The sequence below is a fragment of the Gossypium arboreum genome, chromosome 12 (genome assembly GCF_025698485.1).
Source record: "Gossypium arboreum isolate Shixiya-1 chromosome 12, ASM2569848v2, whole genome shotgun sequence".
NCBI classification, from domain to species: Eukaryota; Viridiplantae; Streptophyta; class Magnoliopsida; order Malvales; family Malvaceae; genus Gossypium; species Gossypium arboreum.
Window position 1 is genome coordinate 15702430 of NC_069081.1, and position 21369 is coordinate 15723798.

The following is a 21369-nucleotide window of genomic DNA, read 5'->3' on the forward strand; positions in this document are numbered from 1 at the left end:
ATTAAGTATATATATTAGTATTTTAACATATGTACATTATTTTTCCACACATGTATTTTACACTTACCATACACTTGTATTTACTTTTTACTATACAAGTGTTCCATATGGTTTATTTTCTCATTTAGTCTCTCAACTTTTCTTTAATCTATAATTAAACTTTCACACTTTATTCAATTTAATCATTATAACTAATTACTCTTAGTGTCCATTTGTTTGCTAGGAAAACATTTTCAGAAAAATGTTTTCCTTGTTTTCCAGTGTTTGTTTGACTGAAAACATTTTCCATTTGGAAAATGATTTCCAAGGCACAGGTAAAATGCCTTACGTTTTAGGGAAAATGTCTTACTAATTTCATTTCTGTAAGACATTTTCCTGTTCCTCCCTCATCCAGGTAAAAGTCTTTCTCCTTGTTTCGTTCTTCATTCCTTTTCCTACTTTTGTTCTTCATCTTCTAGTCCATCGCATATGTTCTCTTATTAGGCTACTGTTTCATTTCCTCTCTTTCTCTCTTTCTCAGGCAAATTTCATTCTTCTTCGCTAGGTCTTGGCTTAAGGTATGGCTTAAAGCTCTTTTTTTTTTTCTTCTTGTTCTTTACTTGTCCACATTTTTATCGATTTTATGCTTGAAATTTTTCCTGGGTTTGGGTAAATTCTATCAATTCAGGGTTTTGGTGTGGATGATATTTCAATGTTAGGAAATGGTTGCCTCTATCTTCTTTCAAGTTTCCTGTGCTTCATATCAATTTTGATACTTGAACACTATAAAGATAATATGCAAGTATGCCAATTATAGCTTCTGTAATTACAATATCATTTCAAATTTTTATGTTGGGTTTATGTTTGAGCCAAATTCCATGAAATACATGTAAGTCTCTGCGAACAGTAGAGAAAGGTTTTTTTTTTCAGTCATTACAGTATCATGTTTTAAAGTCTCTCCAGTCACTTTTGGTTGAACTGGGATTACTTAAATTAAAACTTAGCTTATATTAGGACACCATTTTTCAATTCATCAACCCTTCCCCACTACTTGTGCTTCAGTTTTGGGTGCTTTCAGCATTGCTTTGCTTTGTTATATATCTTCCTTAGGCAAAACAAGCAACCTTGATTAGTGCCTTAAAACAATTCAAATCTTACCAACTTTCACTATTAACAAAAGCAAAATATATATACATACACACACATATATATACACAGTGCTTGAAAGCTTGTATTGTTTGCTTTCTTTCCTTTTTTGCTCTTTTTATCAAACTGAAAAAAAACTGCCTTTTTTTTTTGTTACTTGGAGCTTTCAAGGTCAGGGATTAAACGGGTGATTAGCCCTTTTTTTTGGTTGATCTTTCTTAGATCCAATTTCCTTGAGGTAAGAAAAAAGAAAAAAAAAAGAAAGTTCATCTTTTCAATTTTTCTATGCATAAAAGTTTGCAACTTTCTCCTTTGCTTAATACCCAATTAATTCCCAGTTTTGTGCTAAAAGATTGAATTTTTCTTTTGGTTTCAAAGTGTACAAATTTCAAGAATCCTATCAGTTTTGTCTCTAAAATATTTGTAATTTTTCATTTTTGATTGATCTACTCTCAATCTTTTATACTATTTGAATAAATTTTGAATTTTAGTTAAGCTGTTTAAGGCCATTTATTTCGGTTATGGTATTTTTAAATGCTTTCTTTATTCATTTCTTTTCCATGTTTATATTCTTAATTTTATGTAATCATACCTTTTAAATTTGATTATATGCAATAATTATTATTCATAAATATTAAAAAAAGAAAGGTATTATATTTATATTATGTCATGAGAATTAATGCAATAAAAAGACAAAGGAAAGTATATGGTCCTTGTTTTCTTCTTCATTAACTTTCACATATAGAACAATCAAAAATTTTATTATCATAATTGGAAATAACATTACCAACAAGATATTTGTATATATTTTAAAAAAGGGAGTCATATCATAGAGTAAATCCTCGGCAGGCTAATTTCATATCCTCATATAAATATAACATTCACAGAGCTAAAACTATAGCAATATGTTTTTGTTTATATATATATATATATGGTAGATATGTTTTTGTTTATTTCCTTTGTGGTGTGATTTAAGTAGCTACAACTGTGCTAGTTCGAATAGAGTAACCTTGAGCTTCATTCGGAGATGTAGACTCCATTTGACCCTTCTTTCTCATAGCTTTCATGAGGAAGAAAGGTTCATGTTCTTTTCTTTAGTTTCATCTATCTCGATTTGTTCTTGTCTGCAATCTTCATTGCAGAAAGGCGTGTAGAATAATCAAACATAATTATACCCTTCCACCATTGCAACATCATTTAGCAGATTGAATGGGAAGTTTAGGAACGGGTAGAATAGTCAAGAATCTCGTGAAGTAGGAGTAGGGGCCATTGCCAACAAATACAAACTAGTAACTTTGGTTACTTGAGTAGCTGGGACTAGTAGAGCCTCTTGATTACATAGACTAGTAGAGGAATTCTTGAATAATTAGCCTACATTTTTGACATGGTTTTATAATGTTTTAGTTGCATCTTTTTTTAGGATGATTCTCGAGATAAGTTGATGTTTTTTACTAAACTTTTTTTGTTTGAAATATGCAACGTGATTTGTGGTTTCAAATTCGCTTAATCCATTGATGTAAGAGTAATTACTAGATTTGATCATTTGATGCTTGAGATTCGACTTTTTCTGTTCTTTCTTCTTCTTTTTTCTTTTTTGACCTAACAAAAAGTTAATCTAATGTTTCAATTTTCTATATTTTTTTATTTAATTCACCCAACTATTTTCTTAAAGTTGAGCTCAACTTAAAATTAAAATGAAGAAAATACCCCAAGTACTATGATAGTAACTAATTATTAATGTTAACAAAATACCCAAGTTTAGCTAAAAATGGAGAATCAGATGAGGTTTTGGCCCATTTTTATATGCTCTTGCTAGGTTTTTTTTTTTTATTTGGTAATAAACTTTGTTTTGTTTGATAAAAGTTTACTGGGTCCGCTCTGTATTGTTATTTTTATTAAAGATTTTATAATTTTAAATTTTCTATAACATTTTTTTAATAAATTTTGTTTATGATTTTTAAAAATAAATTTTAAATTTTAAAATGGCTTAATTAATTTTGTTCTATTGGGTACTACAGTTTGTGATGAATATGTCTTGAATTATGCCTTTTTTTGTCATATGTGTGATATTATCAAAAGTTCGCATCTTTTTTGTAGTGGTCAAATATTTGTGTGGCATTATTTTGTGTAGATGGAACGTAGTCAAAATCAAAATACAATTGTTGGCTTCAGTTTTAGCTTTTGGGGCTCTCTGGATTAAAAAATTAAAAACTAGGAAGGAAATTGCTTCTCATCCTCGTGTGAATCGGGATTATGAAAGAGAAAATTATATTAATAGTATTTTATATAATGGTGACCAGCATTGTATTGATGTGATAAGGATGAGACCGATACCCTTTTTTAATTTGTGTGATATTCTTAGTAGGAATAATTTGTTACAGACAACTAAATCAGTGAATATTAGGGAGCAAGAAGTTATGTTTTTACATATAATTGGTCATAATGTAAGGTTTCGAGTGATTGGATCTAGATATTATAGATCAATTGAGACAATTCACTGTTACTTTAGGGTTGTATTGAGAGCTATTTTGAAATTGTATAAGCTAGTTATTAGATTACCTGATAAGTCAACTCCTAGTGAAATTAGAAACAATCCAAGGTTTTATCCTTATTTTAAAGATTGTATTGAAGCATTAGATGAAACTCATGTTCCTGCATCCATTCCACTTAGCATTCAAGGAAGATTTCGTAGCCGTAAAGGGGAGACGACACAAAGTGTATTGGCTGCCATTACATTTGACTTGAAATTTTCCTATGTTCTAGCTGGTTGGGAAGGTAGTGCACATGATTCTCGTATTTTAAGTAATGCACTTTCAAGCCCAAGAGGATTAAAATTCCGGAAGGTAAGAATTATAAATCATTAAATACCAAATATTTCTAGTAAGCTCATAATTTATTAGTAATAATTATGTTTTGTAAAATTGTAGGTAAATATTATCTTGCTGATGCTGAATTTGGCATCCAAAATGGATATATTACCCCATATTGTGGTGTCCGATATCATTTAAAAGAGTTTAGTGCTCAGGGGCCTAAAAATGCAAATGAACTCTTTAATCTTCGTCATTCATCATTCCGAATCACTATTGAACGTGTTTTTGGAATTTTGAAGAAACAGTTTCGTGTATTAGATGCTGAACCATTTTGGAATTTTCAAACTCAAGTAGATATAGTTTTGGCTTGTTGTATCATTCATAATCATATAATGGGAGTTGATCCTAGTGATTTACTTAATCAAGGATTATACGAGGAGCCTGAGTCTGATTTGATAATACCAACTCTTAAGGAGAGAGAAGAAAGAGAAGAAGCAAGAAAATGGTCTGCTAAGAGAGATGAAATTGCACAAACTATGTGGACTGATTATATGGCTAGAAATATTAAGTAGGTTTAGGGCTTAGGGTTATTGTTTCTATGTTATGTATGTTTTAGTATTAAAATTGTTTGTGTTTTTTTGTTAATGTTGGTTGGATAATTATATTGAAATTTTAGTTTGTTGGATTTTGAAATTATTATGTCTTGAATTTATTATATTGAAATTTTAGTTTGTTAGATATTTAATTTATTATGTTTTAAGCTTGTTAGATATTGAAATGTTTGACAATGAAAATTATTAATGTAGAATGGGTAAGGGCAACAAAGAAGGGACCTCCAAGCAATTCAGGCGGGCAAAACTGATGGAACATCTTTTTCTTGAAATTCTACCAAAGGGGACCCAAAAAGGAAATAAACCTTCTAACACTTTCAAAGCAATTTCTATTAATCAAGTTGCTGAAGCTATTTCTAAAAGATTTCAAGTCCAATGCGATGTGAAGCATGTGGGAAATCATTTGAGGATTGTAAAAAACTAGTGGTAGATTATATGCACAATTCAGGGTGAAAGTGGTTTTGGATGGGATGATAACATGAAAATGATCACATGTGATAGAGCGACATATGATGCAGCAGTGATGGTAATATATGTATATATATGTTAAGTATATTACAAGTGTTTTTTACTTGTTATTCTAATTGTGTATAATATCCAACAGGCACACAATAAGTATGAACCACTTTTGAATAAAAGTATTGATCATTATGATGAAATGGCTTTGGTTGTTGGCAGAGATATGGCAACAGGGATTTTTGCCAAAACATTTGCTGACATAAATTTGGATGATGGTAACTGAGATTCAGTGCCTATAGACTGCGACAATGAAGAGACTGAAGAGGTAAGAACAAAAGTATCTTCATCTGGCACATCCAAACGTAAAAGAAAAAATACTCAAAAAAGTGTCGTTGATGAACAAAGTAAATTTGTGTGTGAACAACTTGGCAAAATTGCTAATGCTTTGGAACAATTTACTGCGGATAAGACACCACATCTCTACGAAGAAGTGATGTCGATGGAGGTAGAAGGATTTGATGATGACTTCCTATGTCCTGTGTTTGATTATCTAGTGAGTCATGAATCCGAGGCCAAAGCTTTTTCAGTTAAAAGTAAGAAGCATAGAAAAATTTGGCTTCAAAAAATTTCTCAAGGTTGAATATATTGATACTTTTAATGTGGTGTAATATTAGTTATGCACTTGGACAATGTTGTTACCATGTGGTGTACTACGAATTATGCATTTGGATAATATTATTAATTTGTAGTATTAATTGTGGTTTGGAAGCTAATTTATAATTATTCAATCCTTGTTTTATTTTTTTATAACACAATTAGAAATAATTTATTTGACTTTGGTTGTTTTCAATTTATGACGGTTAATGTTCTAGCTTAATAATTGAGTATTATTATATATTTAATTTGATTTATTTATTTATAAATAAATCATTGCAATTTATGTAAAAACAATTTAAAATATAAATTTATTAATATATGTAAAAACAACTTTTTCGGAAAATATTTTCAGGAAATCTACCAAACAACAGAATATACTTTACATAAATTCATCCAAACACCAGAAAAGTAAATCATTTCCAGAAAAATAAATCATTTTCCAGAAATCATTTTCCGAAAAACATTTTACTGGCAAACAAATGGATCCTTAATTTAAACAAATTCACCTAACCAAAACCTAATTAAACACACAACTGACTTTGTAAAACTTTTTAATAAATATTTACAAATCCATTTTATGAAAATAGAGGCCCGAAAATACACTTTTTGATTTCCTTTTATCGGGTCATTACGATTATTTCAACACTTACAAAAGGTTTATATCAAACAATCAAAACAACTTGATATGAACATATTCACACCAAGATTAATGGCACATATACAAGCAAGCTAATACAATGCTTAAAAATCTTTGCATCAATGTCATATGTAATGCATGTAAATATTCAAAACATATACAAAACACACCTATTAAATGCAATATAACCCAAAATAAACGTATCAAAATCTACCAAAATATATCTGAATAGTGTGATCTTCAAGTTAATCCAACCGTCTGACTCCACAAAAAGTTATCTGCAAGGAACATGAAAAATGACACGAGTAAGCTTTAATAGATCTTAGTAAGTTCACAGGTTGAAACGATAAAACTTACCTAATAAACATAGCAAATCATTTAATAACAATGTTAATAGACATTAATCTTGTCAACCACAATCATTCAACGGCGAGTTATATATATACAAGTTGTAATATTTCATTTAGTCATACAAAATCATTTAATATCAAGTCACGATATGATATCAGAAAACATGCAAACATTTATACAATTCAATCACAAGTCTTTCAACCACTGAAAATCTACCCAATGAACGATATATCAAATACGGATACGCGATTATCCACCAAAACACACCAAAACACTCAAATGAGCCAAACCAATCGAGAACACGCCTTGGCACCAAGTGCCTAGCCCATAGACTAACATCCCTCTGGTAACACACCTACACATTATGTGCCAAGCCCGAAGGCCTTACATCCGCCCTTGGTAACATGCCAGATTCACTGTAAATATAACATGATAGTCCACAACAAATGCCGGACTCCGGTATATTCAATGGACAGGAATAAGTTTGGAATCATCATCTCATCACATGTCAAACCCGTATAGTATGCTATATAACTTATTGGCATGCCAATTGTATTCTATCTAAAGTTCATCTAGCTCGATACACGTAATCATATAACAACTTCCATCTCAATCCATTTCTCACCAATTCAATCATAATTTTTCAAATATAACCAATGCCACCAAATTACATAATTATAAGTAACAACATTTTTAAAAATACTCGAAATAATACCGTAGAACTTACATAGGCCAAAATGCAGAAATAACAAAAATTCAAGAACTATTCGGCAACCTTCCCTTTTTCCTTGTTTATCTACTTGTTCTTGATCTATAAAATAGATCATTTCAATTTATTAGCCTCAATTTTATTTAATATTCAATTTAGTACATATTTCATCCTATTACAATGTTTCACTTTTACCCCAAACTTTTACACTTTATTCAATTTAATCCTTAAGACCAAAACATGATTATTTACACAATTAAACATTATTCCCTCTAAACCAAATTTATAACTACTCCAAACCAATCCTCACATGTTGAAATTTCATAAGAATAATATGTCATATTTTCACTAGTTTCAATTAAGTCCCTAAACTTAAAAATTATACAAAATTACTTTACAAATTAACTTTATTTAACAACCAAGCTTAATAACATACCACATAACTTCAAAAACACATCAAACTCATCAATGACATGTTCCAAAACTGTAACATCCTTAACCCATCTCCGTTACTGAATTAGGGTTATAGAGCATTATCGTACAATCAGAAACATTTAAAAATCACATCATTTAGTAATTTGAATATATCATAATCCATTCATTCACATGCATACTATCCCTAAATCTATCACTCAAGGCCCTAAAAATAGCTTAAGAGCAATTCAGAACTAATTTGAAACATAACAGGAAGCTTAGGAAAAAGTCACAAAAATTGGAAACAGGGGTCACACGGCCGTATAGAATCACCCCAGGCCGTGTAACTTTCGAACAAGGGACACATGGTCGTGCCCCAGCCCATGTCTTCATCACTGTAACTCTTTGAATAGGGTCACATGGTCGTGTCACACGCTCGTGTAACTCTCTGAGTAGCCCTACAGACTCCTGTGCTAGGCCATGTAACTCACTGACTTAGACCTTAAGCAATCTTCAGATGACGCACGATCATGTCGCCAGGCCATGTACGTCACACAACTGAGTTACACACCCGTGTATCGGGCCATGTGAACCTAAAATTTACCTAAAATCAAACCATTTTATACATAATCATTCAATCTAATTGTGCACACTTTCAATGGACTAAAACATCATCCAAGAAGACAAATAATTGCCATTTCCAAGTCCCTAATTCAACTAACCAATATACCATTCAAAGGCACCACAATTAGCATCCAAACATCACTTATCTAAACATGTTCACATGTCTCATTTCATACATATAAACCTAGTCCATTTAGGTACTAAAACATACCACATTTAAAGTATTTGAATGTGTTTTAAATTGGTTGAATGATTGGTTTTCGTGCTACTTGAGGTTCAAGATTTGCAGGGTTAGTAAACTTGAGGTATAAGGTTCATTTTAAGTCCACACGGCTTGGCACATGGGCATGTGACCAAACCGTGTGAGACACACGGGTTACACATGGGCATGTGATTAGGTCGTGTGTCCTTTGCATCATAAAAATTTAAAACAGAATACTCAAGTATTACCACACGGGTAGAAACATGGGTGTGTGTCTCAGCTATGTGAGGGACACAGCCTAGCACGTGAACGTGTGGCTTTGCCGTGTGAGGTAAGTCAAAGAGTTACAAGGGGTCAAGCATGGCCTGAGACAAGGACATGTTTAATGTCACACGGGCGTGTCCCTGAACCACACGGGCGTGTGAGTCCTACACATAGAAAACAATTAAAATTTCGCGAATATTTTTTTGAGTTTCCATTTGAGTCCCGATTTGTTTCTAACACATGAATGGAGCTTCAAGGGCTCAATAATGGGAAATTATGATTAAATTATGATGTGTATATTATAATATTATATGATTGTTTGTATGTATTCTGAAATGTCTGGTAATGTTCCGTAACCCTGTTTCGGTGACAGATAAGGGTTAAGGGGTGTTACAATCATGGCATGAATGAATGTGAATTAATAAGAAGAAATGGAAAGTTTGGCATGCTTTTTATGGATTAACTTATGAATTTGTATGCAAATTAGTTTGGTGTGACATTTGAATTGAGGTTGATAATTGAATTCTAGTGCCATTGAGGTCATATTGGTTAAGCACATAATTTGAATGTTTTGGCATGTTTTTTGTGACACCCCTAATCCATATCCATTGCTGGAATAGAGTTTCGGAGTACTACCAAAGTTTACCAATCAAACAGACATAAATTTTAAACATTTCATATCATCAAAACATGTCATCAAAGTATCATTTTAATCCAAATTATAAACATACCAAATCCAATCAATTTACCTAGTTCATGAGCACTTAAACATCAATTTAACATGCTATAGTAAAGTTTCAAAAGCAAACATGTGTTTATATGTATATACCAAGCCAATATTAAACTTATAACTTCATTTACAATCAAACCACAAAATAACTATTATTTAGACACCCTAGGTACATGCCGACACAAAGGATAAACATCACCACATTTGAGTTCAAGAGTGTTGTTGGATGCTGAACCGGCAATCAAATTTGAAGTACCTAATCTACGCACGGAAAACAAAACCGTACGCTGAGTAAAACTCAGTGGTATTCCTATAATTCAAATATTTAAAGGCAAGATAATATAATATGCATATTTTAATTATAAGCACATTTGAATATTTAAGACCACATTTATTCATACTATGACATTAGCCATTCAATATTCAATTCATAAATACATCATTTCATACCATTCTCAAATCTCATCACTTGCTATATAATAGCTTTTCACAATTTAATATATATTTAAACAATAATATTATTCAATCCATATCCAACATGAATACGTAATTCATGTGTCTCTTTTTCATGTTTCAATTCACTATCCCATTTTCATTTCACATATAATATCATCCAATATCAATCATAGTACTATTTTATTTAATTACCTCTATTAACACGACTCGGACTCAGACGGATACACAGATCCAACCAACACACCAGTTTGGCATTCAATGCCTCATCGGATAAATCTAAAGTAATAATTGCGCTCAGAGCAATATAAATTTGACACCTAGTGTCTCATCGGTTAAACTGAAGTAAATTGGCACCCAATGTCTTATCAACTCAAAGTTGAAGAAATATCTAAACTCTTCCAATCCTATGGCATGTCAGCTATATCCGACTCAGCCCAATATAGTTAATAGGGTTTAATTTCACTTTCCAAATACAACCAATATTCAATTATCATATTTGCATATATATATATATATATATACACATTCATTTCAATTCAAATAATCAATATATTCATAATATATATATCAATTCAATCCATTCAATCAGCTTTTAATTCAATTCAATGTCAAAATGTCAAATACTCAGCTCAACACTTACCATATGCATTAAATAAAAAATACAACAATTAATAACTAGTTTCAGATTATAGAAATACAAACTAGGAATTCCGAGCTATTCCACGTCAACTTTATCTTTCCCCTTTTTAGTTGAGGATTCTGGTACGACGTTAGCTACGAAATTAAAACAATTAAAATTCATCAATATAACACAATTCAATTTCATATTGAATATTTCAATTTTTCTTCAATATTTTCTTAAATTCCAATTTAGTCCCTAAACTGAGACTAATTTTTATTCTTCACAATTAATTTTATATTTTCATACAATTTCCACTTTAAATTTAACTCCCTATTTCACTTAAATCCCTAAATTTCAAATTTCCACAAGCTAGTCCCTATTACTCAAAATTTACAATTCATTCTATTCTAACTTAAAAATCTATCAATTTAATCCCTAATACTAAAATTATTCAACATTAACAACACTTAAAAACTCAATAATTGTAAAATTTCAACATGGATCAAGTAGTACTTAACACCCGGATTCCAAAAACATAAAGATTATAAGAAAATGAGACTAAATTGACTAACCACTTGAACCTGGAACTTTGAAACCCATAAGCCGTGGGTTCTTCTTTCTCTCTTTTTCTTCTTCTTTCTTTCTATTTCGTTTTGCTTTTATCTTTCTTTATTTCTTTTATTACTATAATATATATATTTACTTAAATATTAAGTAAAACATATTATAATATTTATTTTAACTTTAATTTATTAATAATATATAATAATTTTACACTTTATGTCGCCTCATTAAAGAATAATGGCATAATTGCTTCTTTAGTCTCTTTGATTATTATTTAATCTATAATTCAATTTTCACCCTATATGCAATTTAGTCTTTATACCTAATTACTCTTAATTCATGCAAATTCACTTAATCAAAATCTAATTAACTACACAACTAACTTCGTAAATATTTTTAATAAATATTTACTTTAAAAATATTTACTAGTCCAATTTATGAAAACAAAGTCCTAAAAATACACTTTCTGACACCCTTGACTATCGTGTTGTTACATTTTAGACTTATTTAAATGTGTTTTTAAAGTACGGAAATGGTTGGTTTTGACTTGTCTTGGTACCTAAGTGTTGGATGAAAGTTTGCCTTGTTTTGGAAGCTTTTTAAGGTGCACACGGGTTGTTACATGACTGTGTGCCTTATTAATTTTAGGTGCGGGCACACGGTCACAATTAGTTACACGATTTGAGCACACGGGCGTGTGAGGTAGCCACATGGCCATGTTTGAGGCCACACGAGCTAGTCTATTTCACATGGCTTGTCCTCACTGCCGTGTGACCCCTATTTTTAAAATTTTTTAAAATTTTCTTGTTTTTCTATTTTGATTCAAATTAGTCCCTAGTTGTTTCCAATTTATTTTTAAGGCCTCGTAAACTCGATTTTAGGTTCGTAAATATATTTATGCTATGAATAAAATTTAGTTTTGATTATTAATATTTAAATTAATATTGAATAGTTTAATGATGTTAAATGTTTCAATATGTGTCATAATACTTCGTAACCTTAATCCAACGATGGAAACGAGTTCAAGGTGTTACAACACACATTATTTGAATGGTGCATGTATGATTTCCTAGAAATTAACTTAGTAATAGTATTTAGCAATATTCTTACCTTGCATAACCATGACGTTTGCTTATGAAACTTTTAAGTTAATTGAACATAGAAATATATTAAAAAGACTTAAAGGCTAACAAGTATGACTTCATAACTTAGAAATTCTAGGCTAGTAAATAGCCAATATTGCCACGGATTTTCCATAACATCATTAGCATTGTTTTCAACAATTTTTATGTTAAGGGAAAATAATTATTCTAGCTCTTTCATGTCATAGTAATTAAATCTTGTGGTTTGCTGCTTAGAATTCTGTGTTAATTGTCGAAACCATATTTTTTATTTTTAAAAAAACGGGGATTGACTTTAAAATAAGGTATTGACTTTAAAGCAAAGTATGGAGTCGCCACCAATCCTTTTGGTTTAGGTGTGATCAGATCACCTAATAAAACATTTTATTTTATTAAAATGCCAATTTTGGCCTACGAAATTTGAGAAAATAGGTTCGGGAGTCAGTTACGTATGAGGAAGGATTAACACCCTCGTTACGCCCAAAATTGGTACCAAATTGATTAAATAATGTCCTTATGTCTAAAATTTTAAAAAGATTTTGAAATACGATTTCTTTTAAAACATTTGAATAACTCAAATTGGACGTTAAAAATCTCTTGTTTTGAAGGAATACAATATCATATCCAGCACGTTAGGACATGATCTTTAAACCCTCGAACCCACGAGCAAGTCTTAATTTCCAAAAGCTCATACATTTGCAAATTACAAAAGGCTATTTGATTATTTGATCCAATGAAAAATCAAAACCCAAACGTTAGAGCACGATTTCTTGGATTTCCAAACATAGAATATTGCCTTGTTTTAAAATTTAGAAAACACGGATGAAATTTTAAAGGGAGATTTGATTATTTTGGACAAATGAAAGATCGAAATCCAGCACGTTAGGGTACGATTTCCTGAATTTCCAAACATCAAACATCACCTTTGTTTTGGCGGATTTTCAAATAAACAATTATAAAAACCAAATCAAAATATACTTGTTTGGTTTGTTTAGGGATAAAAGACACTTGATATTGAGTGAATATGAGAATTAGAAACATGATGCAATAACAAGAAATAAAAACATAATTACAAGCATGAAACAATAATATGTGAATACAACATTATTCAAATGAATGAAAAAGATATTAATACTAACATGGAATTTGAAATACAAATAACAATAATCCCACAATCCTATTTTGAAAATAAACTAGCATTGATAATGAAAACTAAAATATAGCTAATTAAAAACAGATTAGAATAAAAATGTGACAAGTTTTCAAACATGAATGAATAAAATTTAAATAATAATACTGACGACTAATAAATAATATATATGTAACGCCCCAATTTTCGGGAATTCTGTGAATATTGGCAAAATTTCATGCTTTGATTTTGTTATTTGTGAGTGAAATTATGAAATAGGACCTATGTGAAAATGTTTGAAAATGCTATAGGCTAAATTGAAGTGGCCAAATAAATAGGAGTGCAAAATAGGAGGATTTGCATGACAAACCTCCCATTTTACATGAAGTGGCCAGCCATCATATTGTTGTAGACAAAATGTGCACTTGATATCCATAATTTATGGTACAAATTGATACAAATTGATAATAGGTTAGGTAAATGATCCATGATAATAGGTTAGGTAAATGTTCCATGATAATGGGTTAGGTAAATGTTTTGTGATAATGGGTTAGGTAAATGTTTCATGATAATGGGTTAGGTAAATGTTTCATGATAAGAATTTCGTGTCTTTTGTATTAAAGAATTAAATGGATGAAATATGAAGTTTTATTAAAAGAAAAATGGGTGAAAAGAACAAAGTTTTGTCCATCTTTGTTCATCATAGCTGAAAGTTAGAGAAGAGAAAGGAGAGGAGAAAGCTCTTGAGTATTCGGTCATTAGGAGGAGGAAAATTGAAGGTAAGTTCTTGGTACCTTGCTTTTATTTTGAGGTTCATGAGTTCTTCTTGATTCTACCTTAACTCTTGAAGTATATTTTGATTTTTGGTTGTGTTGTGAGCATTTGGTCATGAAGGAAATGGTTGTTGTTTCATGTTCTTTTGATGAAAAATGGAAGATATGTGAAGTTGAGCCAAACAAATGAGCATGCATGTGCCTTAGATGCTAAAGGGAAATCGGCTAACATGTTGTGCTTTAAAATGATGAAATGCAGATTATGCTTAAGTAAAATCATAGATATGTGATGATTGATTGGTGATATACATGTTTAAATAACAAGCATGCAAGTTAGGTGTGAAAGAGTGATTTGGTAATAAATCTGCTTGAGACAGCAGCAGTAATGTGACTTTGGAAAATCACCATAAATTGTGGGAGCTGAATTAGAAGCTGAATAAATTATGTAATTAAAGCTTAATGAGTCTAGTTTCAAATGAAATAAACTATAACATATTTTGAATTCTGTACAATGAGAAATTTGATTCGTAATGAAGAGTGGTCAGATTAGTCAAACAGTGAAACATGGGAAACTTTGAGAAAAATCTGGTATTTATTGGCTAAACCAAAAATTCTGAAAATTTTATGGATAGAAGATATATGAGTCTATTTTCAGGGAAAATTAACGGCACTTGATTTGGAGTTTCGTAGCTCCAGTTATAAATGATTTAGTGACTGTTGCTCAGGAAGACAGCTTGCAGTGAAATTATGATTATGTGGTAAACATTGACAAAAATTTGTTAATGAGTTGCTTATTAATTTCTTATAAGCTCACTATGATCTGTAGGTGTGGTTGGCCGAATATTGTAAGGGGTTAATATGTAGTTTGTATTTGAATAGTTAGATTAACGTGTTAGTAATCCAATTGTAGGCGGTTCGTGTGTGGATCTCGTCAACATATCGTCGCAAACAGGTGTGTAACTAACACCTCTTTCTTAGTCTAGATCGGAAAAAGTCGAAAAGTCGAAATGCCGAAAACCGGTATTTTGTAGATTTATGAGTGTGCGAATGCTCGTGAGGTAAATCCATTAATGTTTTTGGTAAGCTGCAATGTTTGGACGCAAAGTGCATGATTTACGTGCCTCGATATTTTTGGGCTTAATGGGCCAAAATTGGAATGATGGGCCAACGGCCAAATTCGTAAGAACCCTCAGTAGTGATTCTGTTAGTACGTGAAAGGTAGGAATATGCATGAAAACCCTAAAATGGATAAATTATTGAAATACCTTTAAAAGTGGAAATTTTACGCTTTACCCCGGAGATAAATACCCTAGGGTTAAATTGACCTAAATGCATGTTTGATCGTTGTTATTTATGCATGCCATGTTGTTATTATCGATGCATGGGATTGAGATATTGACGGAGGAAGTACTGAAAGTGGCTTGTCCACGTCTGGAGGCTTTGCCTCAATTTATCGTTAATCGAGCAGCAAGGTCAAGAATCGTGGAGTGTTAAATGGGTGGGTTGAGTTATTCCCCACATGGAGTGTATGGCTGGTACGGTGGAGTGTAGTGGTTGGTGGGTTGAGTAGTCTCCCAAATGGGCTTGCATATGTTCTCGATGTTGCATGTATTTTGAAATGGGTCTATGGGCCATATTGTTATCTGAATAAGGGCTACGCCCGCTTTATTGTAATCTGAAAAGGGCTCGCCCAGTACCACTATTACCAGATGGGCTTGCATATGTTTATCTGATGTTGCGTGTATTTTGAAATGGGCCTATGGGCCATACTATTATCTGAATAAGGGCTAAGGCCCGCTTTATTGTAATCTGAAAAGGGCTCGCCCAGTACCATTGTTACTGAATGGGCTTAGGCCCAATAGGCTTGAGTGACTTGGGCTTTGAATGGGTTTTCCTTACACACGAGTTTCCCAAACTCACCCTTTTATTTTCATCAACGCAGAAATCCCCAACCATAGTGGGCTTGGAGTCGTGAGGGAATTTGAGTGGCCACCCGCTCGAAAGTTTGATTTTCTTCGTGAACTGGACATCCTTTTAATTACGTTTGAGGTTTTGGGCTTTTAAATGTAATAAGGTCGCTTATTTATTTTGATGGTTTTATATGTTTTATTAAGATAGATAATATTTATTTTAACTGTTGAAATTGGATAGCTTTAGGCGCGTTTTCAAAAACAACAGTTGATTTCAAAATAACACGACAACAAGCAAAGCTTCCATAATGAAAGTATTTTCCAAAATTAATCACTTTTCCTAAAATGACTTAATCAAATCGGTTTCCTAGAAATATCCATGACGTTAAGGTGTGGCAATGGCGGTATGCATGTCTAGGATTGGATCCGAAGGAGCTTGGTATAGCAATCCGATGGACTCACCACCTCTTTTCGCTTTCCTACCGGTGCATGACTTCCTTTCACTTTAACCCTTAATGAATTAATCTTTTGAACATCAAGTACGATTTTCTGGACTTAGAATGGAAATTTTTTTTTTTACGTTTTGATGTGGCATGCCGGATCCGGCCATAACTTCTGGGCCGGGTTTGGGGTGCTACATTTAGTGGTATCAGAGCCTAGGTTGCAACAACTCGGCTGTGGAATGGGTTTACAAAAACAAAGATTTTTGAAAGTGAAAATTTTATAAAGACTGCGAAAAACGCAGTTTTCAAAATTTAGATCTTTAAAAGGTGGCATTCCGAACCTCCGGCTCAAGCCTGTAAGTATTACTCTGAACTCTTCTAAATATTTTTCTGAATTATTTGTATGTACTGAAATCCTGCTAGGATACTCTAGATAGGGTGATACTGAAACCATAGGAAAATCTGATAAGAGACTGAAACTGTAGCTAGACTTCGATTCTGCGAAAACAAACTTTGAATTACTGTCTGATTCATAAAACATCTGTAATAAACACTGGAATATTGAATTGATTCATAAAAATTCGTAATCAAGATAAATCGATATGAGTACGAGAGCTACTCAGGGAAGAGACCGTGGTCGAGGCCGAGGTAGTACTCAAGCTGGATCTTCGTCTTCTAAACACATACCCACTGGAGTAGTACGACCACCACCGGCGAATGAGAATGGGCCGTATGATCGGGCTGCCGAGGATGATGCCCTGTCATAGGCAATGCTTCGTGTTCTGGAAAGGGTTGCCGGGGCAAGTACGGGCAATGGAGTTCGGGGATCTATTTCTGAACGACTTCGGCTAACTGAGCGGAGATCTTTAGGGCGTATCTGGTATAGCCCCGAATGTGGCGGAATATTGGTTGGAGGCCACAGAACGGATTATGGACAACTTGGACCGCTCGAGGAGATTGTGAGTGGGGTATCTGTACTAAGTCATTTGAGTCACTTTCGGTTAGGGTAGACAAAGCGTATAGGGATGTACCCTTAGAAGCTCAAGGTAAGATTTTCCTGGAGATCGATGGAGTTACCGTTCGGAGAGTTTGATCTCATTTTGGGAATGGACTGCTTGTTAAGCATAAAGCGACTGGATTGTCTTTGCTAAATGAATGGTGTTAAGGACCACAAAGGATGAGAAGGTTATGGTGATAGGTGAGCGAAGGGTTTATTTGTCCAATGTAGTGTCGGCTTTAAGAGCCGAAAAGTGGATTCGGAAAGGTTGTGAGGCCTATTTGGCATTTATAAGTCGGTCGAAGAGGAGGGACCGGTGGATAAGGTTAGGACCGTAAAGGAGTTCCAAGATGTTTTTCCGGAGGAGCTTCCGGATTGCCTCGAACCAGAAGTTGAGTTTGGAAAGATTTGTTGCCGGAACGGCGCCGTGTCCATCGTACCGTATAGGATGGCATCGAAGGAGTTAGTAGAATTAAAGACTCAAATTCAAGAGTTGTTGGATAGGGGCTTCATTAGGTCAAGCGTGTCTCCATGGGAAGTACCGGTGCTATTCTTGAAAAAGAAGGATGGTATGATGCGGATGTGTATTGATTATCACCAGTTGAACAAACTGACGATTAAGAATAAGTATCCACTGCCAAGGATTGACGATCTGTTTGACCAACTTAGAGGAGCTTTTGTATTTTCCAAGATCGACCTTCGATCTGGATATCATCGATTAAGGGTCAATAAGGCGATATCCATAAACAAAGATTCGTGACTCGGTATGGTCATTACGAGTTTCGGTTATGCCATTTGATGATTTAACGCTCTGCAGCATTTATGGATTTGATGAATCGTGTGTTCCAACCATTTTTTTTATCAGTTCATAGTCGTCTTTATTGACGATATCCTGGTATATTCTGAAACTGAAGCGAAACATGATGAGCATATCTGTATAGTGTTGCGAGTGTTAAGGGAGAAAGAACTCTTTGCGAAGTTCAGCAAGTGTGAATTTTGGTTGAGGGAGGTAACCTTCTTAGGACATGTGGTCTCTGCTGAGGGGATTAAGGTGGACCCTCGAAAAATTGAAGTGATTTTGGAGTAGAAGCCGCCTAGGTCAGTGTCAAAAATACGGAGTTTCCTAGGACTGGCAGGATACTACAGAAGGTTTGTAGAAGGTTTTTCTGTGATGGCAGCACCTCTGACAAAACTCATAAGGAAAGGAGTACCGTTTGTATGGACTAAGAAGCAGCAAGAAGCTTTTGAGAAGTTGAAGAAAGTTCTGACTGAAGCACTTGTGTTAATTCAGCCGGAGTCTGGAAATGATTTTACTGTGTACAGTGACACATCACACGTGGGTTTGGGCTGCGTGTTAATGCAAGAGGGTAAGGTGGTTGCATATGCATCACGATAGCTTAAGCCTCATGAGGGAAACTATTTGACTCATGATTTAGAGTTGGCAGCAGTGATATTTGCACTTAAGATTTGGAGACATTACTTGTACGGAGAAAGGTGTATTATATACACTGACCATAAGAGTCTTAAGTATTTGTTGACTCAGAAGGAGCTGAACCTTAGGCAAAGGAGATGGATTGAGTTGCTTAAGGATTATGACTGTTCGATCGAGTATCACCCAAGCAAGGCTAATGTGGTAGCCGATGCTCTAAGTCGTAGAGCTGTATCTTATCTGAGAGCAATGTTTGCTCGTCTGAGTCTGTATGATGATGGAAGTCTGCTATGAGTTGCAAGTGAGGCCAACCTAGGTGGATCAGATTAAGGAAAAACAGTTGAACGATGAGTCTTTGGTCGCTCGTTTTCAACAAGTTAAGGAAGGGGAAACTTCTGAGTTTGGGAGCCAGAAGAGACGATGCAACAGCAATACCCTCATCTGTTTGGATTAGGTAAATTTCAAGGACGAAATTTCTTTAAGGAGGGTAGAGTTGTAACGCCCCAATTTTCGGGAATTCTGTGAATGTTGGCAAAATTTCATGCTTTGATTTTGTCATTTGTGAGTGAAATTATGAAATAGGACCTATGTGAAAATGTTTGAAAAAGCTATAGGCTAAATTGAAGTGGCCAAATAAATAGGAGTGCAAAATAGGAGGATTTGCATGACAAACCTCCCATTTTACATGAAGTGGCCAGCCATCATATTGTTGTAGACAAAATGTGCACTTGATATCCATAATTTATGGTACAAATTGATACAAATTGATAATAGGTTAGGTAAATGTTCCATGATAATAGGTTAGGTAAATGTTCCATGATAATGGGTTAGGTAAATGTTTCGTGATAATGGGTTAGGTAAATGTTTCATGATAAGAATTTCATGTCTTTTGTATTAAAGAATTAAATGGATGAAATATGAAGTTTTATTAAAAGAAAAAGGGGTGAAAAGAACAAAGTTTTGTCCATCTTTGTTTATCATAGCTGAAAGTTAGAGAAGAGAAAGGAGAGGAGAAAGCTCTTGAGTATTCGGTCATTAGGAGGAGGAAAATTGAAGGTAAGTTCTTGGTACCTTGCTTTTATTTTGAGGTTCATGAGTTCTTCTTGATTCTACCTTAACTCTTGAAGTATATTTTGATTTTTGGTTGTGTTGTGAGCATTTGGTCATGAAGGAAATGGTTGTTGTTTCATGTTCTTTTGATGAAAAATGGAAGATATGTGAATTGAGCCAAACAAATGAGCATGCATGTGCCTTAGATGCTAAAGGGAAATCGGCTAACATGTTGTGCTTTAAAATGATGAAATGCAGATTATGCTTAAGTAAAATCATAGATATGTGATGATTGATTGGTGATATACATGTTTAAATAACAAGCATGCAAGTTAGGTGTGAAAGAGTGATTTGGTAATAAATCTGCTTGAGACAGCAGCAGTAACGTGACTTTGGAAAATCACCATAAATTGTGGGAGTTGAATTAGAAGCTGAATAAATTATGTAATTAAAGCTTAATGAGTCTAGTTTCAAATGAAATAAACTAGAACATATTTTGAATTCTGTACAATGAGAAATTTGATTCGTAATGAAGAGTGGTCAGATTAGTCAAACAGTGAAACATGGGAAACTTTGAGAAAAATCTGGTATTTATTGGCTAAACCAAAAATTCTGAAAATTTTATGGATAGAAGATATATGAGTCTATTTTCAGGGAAAATTAACGGCACTTGATTTGGAGTTTCGTAGCTCCAGTTATAAATGATTTAGTGACTGTTTCTCAGGAAGACAGCTTGCAGTGAAATTATGATTATGTGGTAAACATTGACAAAAATTTGTTAATGAGTTGCTTATTAATTTCTTATAAGCTCACTATGATCTGTAGGTGTGGTTGGCCGAATATTGTAAGGGGTTAATATGTAGTTTGTATTTGAATAGTTAGATTAACATGTTAGTAATCCAATTGTAGGCGGTTCGTGTGTGGATCTCGTCAACATATCGTCGCAAACAGGTGTGTAACTAACACCCTCTTTCTTAGTCTAGATCGGCAAAAGTCGAAAAGCCGAAATGCCGAAAACCGGTATTTTGTAGATTTGCGAGTGTACGAATGCTCGTGAGGTAAATCGATTAATGTTTTTGGTAAGCTGCAATGTTTGGACTGCAAAGTGCATAATTTCTGTGCCCTCGATATTTTTGGGCTTAATGGGCCAAAATTGGAATGATGGGCCAACGGGCCGAATTCGGTAAGAACCCTCGGTAGTGATTCTGTTAGTACGTGAAAGGTAGGAATATGCATGAAAACCCTAAAATGGATAAATTATTGAAATACCTTTAAAAGTGGA

The 21369-nt window shown here is 33.3% G+C and overlaps 1 protein-coding gene across 1 annotated transcript; it reads left to right on the forward strand.

Moving 5' to 3' along the window:
- Positions 1 to 2893: 2893 nt before the first annotated feature.
- On the forward strand, positions 2894 to 5288 carry LOC108477913 (uncharacterized). The gene is made up of 3 exons (XM_017780382.1): positions 2894 to 2910; positions 3635 to 3968; positions 5151 to 5288. The coding sequence occupies exons 1-3, from the start codon at positions 2894 to 2896 to the stop codon at positions 5286 to 5288; spliced, it is 489 nt and encodes a 162-aa protein (XP_017635871.1).
- The last annotated feature ends 16081 nt before the right edge of the window (positions 5289 to 21369 follow it).

Coding starts and splice junctions, on each gene's coding strand:
- LOC108477913 (XM_017780382.1), top strand. Junction 3,969..5,150: donor GAGGATTAAAATTCCGGAAG/GTAAGAATTATA, acceptor AATATCCAACAG/GCACACAATAAGTATGAACC.